Genomic DNA, 3,643 nt, shown 5'->3' with positions numbered 1-3,643 from the left:
ATTTGGATTCTCTAATGTTTTACTTTCTAAGTAAAATCTGCTCTGGGCATAACGATGTCTGACCATTTAATTTGAACAGCGGGAAGGAGAATGGATTCGAGAGCACTGCATGCAAGTGGGAGACGCCTACTTGATCGTCTACTCCATCACAGATCGGGCAAGCTTTGAGAAGGCCTCTGAGCTCAGGATACAGCTCCGCAGGGCACGCCAGAAAGAAGATATCCCCATTATTTTGGTTGGCAACAAAAGTGACCTTGTCAGGTGCCGTGAAGTTTCAGTGGCAGGTAAGGGAATTATGAGCATAAACCCGAGATTAACATTAAAAGTCATCTAGTAGCTTTTGGACAAACTGCAGTGCTCTGGCTGAGGGAGTACATTGTGATCAGGACTAGGCAATAAAAGAGTAATAAAATAAAAGAGGACTGGAACAGAGGGCAGAGGACTGGGAAGGGTCTGCCAGATCCTTAAGCCTTCCTTGGTAATACTGTTATATGTCAGATGATCCCTTTTCTATATTTATTAAGTACCATTATAAATGGGATTTCTTCCCTCCCAGCTCCTAGTGTAAGACCACTGCAATATGTGATTTTCTCTGGTAGCTGGAAATCCTTTGTATTCCCAATGCATGTTTATGCATAACAAGTTTAGCCCCCTTTATTCTGCTGCCAAAAATTCACTTCTTTATAACCAGTTCTCTGTCCTCCCTGATGAATTAAAATTCCCTCTCCATCTTTGTTTTGCTAGTCTGGGCAGGAACTGTGCAGCCTTTTAGAAGAGGTCTCCTTACTGTCTTGCTTTGGGATGCTAAATCAGCCTTCCGTTGGCTGCACACAAATGAAGAACCACTAAGCCCATAAATAGGAATGGAGAGACTGTTGGGAACACTGCTGCTGGCTCTCAACATCTGCAGCCAGTAAAATATCTTCTTGGAGAGTCTTCCCTGAGGCTGAGGTGGCACACTGTAGTACACAGCCATGCATTAGATGCTCTTATCTTGGCCCATCAGAAACATGGGTTCTTCTCCTCAGCATTTTCTTCTCTCTGCAGCTGTTCTGCTCTTCTGTTTCCCAGTTGGGCTAGACTTTTCTCCTTGCTCTGTGGATGTGCGCAGTTCCTCTGGCTCCTGTCACAGCTGCCCCAAGTGAAGAGCTTGAACTGAGGGGTTCATAGGCAGCCCAGGGTTGCCTTCTCATTCCTCTTTGCCCAGCTTGAAAGTTCTATAGAAAGATGGCAGGTGAATCCATGTTACTTTAATGGCCCTGGCGATGAATTCACAGCAAGCCAGAAACTGGCTTGTGTGGAAGACAGCTGTCAGGTTTAGCTTAGTCTCATATAATTGAGAATAAGAACTATGACTTCAGATGCACCCCTGAAGCCATAGACACCCTTTATTAAGGGTTTTGTACGTGTGTCCGTTCTCGCTGAAATTGTCACAGTCCTAGGACTGTGGTTTACACCCATGGCCCATGAAGGAGGAAAGTGCTCTGCCTCCAGTGCTGTGCTGTATGCCTGGAGAGTGCCATCATCACCCTTCAACGCAGCTTAAGGGAGTCTGCATTGCAGATGGCCAGGTGGTGTTGAGGCATTGCTGGCCTCCCAGCCTCCAGTGTCTCAGTGGCTCAAGTCCATCATTCTGCGCTACCTTCACAGCCAGCAGTGAGGGCTGGGCTTTACTGGGAGGGGATTTACCCCCCCATACACCCCCCCACATCCTCTGGGAAGCAGCTGTGACACAGGGCAGATGGATCCTGGGCTAGCAGGCAGCACCAGGTGATTAAAGACTTATCTGTGCCTATATCAGGCTTGAGGAATTCCCCAGTGGCTCTGACTCCCTGCACATGGCAGCTTGTTCCTGCTTCCCCCGGGCCCGTGACCCCATGTAACGTTCCCACCTTGGGATTTTGCAGAGGGGCGAGCCTGTGCTGTGGTGTTTGACTGCAAGTTCATCGAGACCTCAGCAGCTGTGCAGCACAACGTGAAGGAGCTCTTCGAGGGCATCGTGCGGCAAGTCCGGCTCCGCAGGGACAGCAAGGAAAAGAACGAGAAGCGCCTGGCGCTACAGAAACGGAGAGAGAGCATCCCCAAGAAAGCCAGGCGGTTTTGGGGCAAAATAGTTGCCAAGAACAACAAGAACATGGCCTTCAAACTCAAGTCCAAGTCTTGCCATGACCTCTCAGTACTTTAAGAACACTGGACTCTGCCAGAGCTTGTGGCATTTTGCGGACATTATCGAACTTTGTCATAGGACAATCAATCAATCTATATTAGATTGGGCTATCAGTGACTTAGGTTCACAGCTGTGATTGTGATGATATGTGCTGGCATAAGAACAGCACAGTGCATGGAAATAGCTCTTCCTTTTTTTTTTTTTTTTTTTCTGTCAGTAGTTTTAACAGAAAAGCATAGACCAGAATGACCCAAAGTTATGCTGGGAGCTGTTCTGGAATACACCTGTTCTTTCTCCTCTCACCTTTGGATAATAGTGTAAGAACCTCAAACGCCATAACTTGGGAAGTGAATACTACTGTCTTTACTCTTTCTCCTTGCTATTAATATTTCTTTTTAAAAAATGTGTAAAGAATTGAGGAACTGACTGGAGATTGGTCCATTGTCAGTTGTCTGGTCAGGCTTGAGCACCCACAGCTGAAAAAAAAAGCATTTTTGTAGAATAACCACAAAGACACCTGTTTGGTATTTTTTCTTTATTTTGAGGATTAGTTTCAGTGAGTTTACACATCTCTTACTTTGAAAATATTTAAAGGAAAAACCCTACAGTCAAACAAATTTTCCTCTCATGTTTTTGTATTATGGGACTGTTTAAAAATCACAGTAAAATTAAAATTAAAGTGCAAATTGTATCAAAGTGCATCAAGTGCAGGATGCCAAACCTTTAAAAATCACCTAAGCTTTTTTATGCCACCACATGGACTTCTTGTATCCATCCTTGGCCTTTCTCTATGCCAGAGCTGTGCTGTATTTATTGTTGTGCAAAATAACAAGCATTTTAATGTCGAGGGGAAATGTATTTATTACTAATTTTCTTAAGATAATAATGTTAATTTTATTACTGTTTTCTATCTAATATCTTTTTTCAGATATGCAAGTTTTTACTTACATGCCTTGTAATAAATAAATAAAATATATGACTGCCTTTGAGCCTCAGTATAAAATCCCTAAGAATGTTTTCAAGTACAGAAAAGACTGTTCATGCTGGGCAAGTCTGCTGCTTGAGAAGTGCAGTGGGGATTCCTTACATCTCTGAGCACAGGCTGCGTAGCAACCTAGGATTTCAAGGCAGGAAGCACCAGGAGCCTCAGAGACGAGTGCACAATATCCCTCACATAAAAATGGGGTTGTGGTGACAGAGTTCAAAATAAATCACTTCTAGCAAAGGTGTTTGGCTTTTAACCTAGAAACACCTTAGAAATGTAGATGAGTACTGTTACCCCAGTTTTGGAGATGAAGAGAAGTGAAATGGACAGAAAGCAGGTGGCTGGCGTGGTGTGCCCTAATCCTCACTTGCTGTTGGGCGTATTTGTGCTGTTTTCCTCTTGGCTATGCTGGTCAGAGGTACAGCCATTACATTTTCTGGTGACTCAGAAAAGTCAAATCTCCAGCCTGGCAGCTCATCTTCCCAGATGAT

General features: G+C 44.4%; 1 protein-coding gene across 1 annotated transcript in view; it reads left to right on the top strand.

The window, feature by feature from the left end:
* The window catches only part of GEM (GTP binding protein overexpressed in skeletal muscle), an 8,857-nt gene extending 5,706 nt beyond the window's left edge, over positions 1-3,151 (top strand). The window contains exons 4-5 of the mRNA XM_005422895.2: positions 80-284; positions 1,908-3,151. Coding sequence (XP_005422952.1) covers positions 80-284; positions 1,908-2,185 — 483 coding nt within the window. The 3' untranslated portion in view covers positions 2,186-3,151. The remainder of the gene's footprint in view (positions 1-79; positions 285-1,907) is intronic.
* Positions 3,152-3,643: the final 492 nt, after the last annotated feature.

Source organism: Geospiza fortis, unplaced genomic scaffold (genome assembly GCF_000277835.1).
Source record: "Geospiza fortis unplaced genomic scaffold, GeoFor_1.0 scaffold7, whole genome shotgun sequence".
Taxonomy (NCBI): domain Eukaryota; kingdom Metazoa; phylum Chordata; class Aves; order Passeriformes; family Thraupidae; genus Geospiza; species Geospiza fortis.
This window is presented reverse-complemented; position numbering and strand designations above follow the sequence as displayed.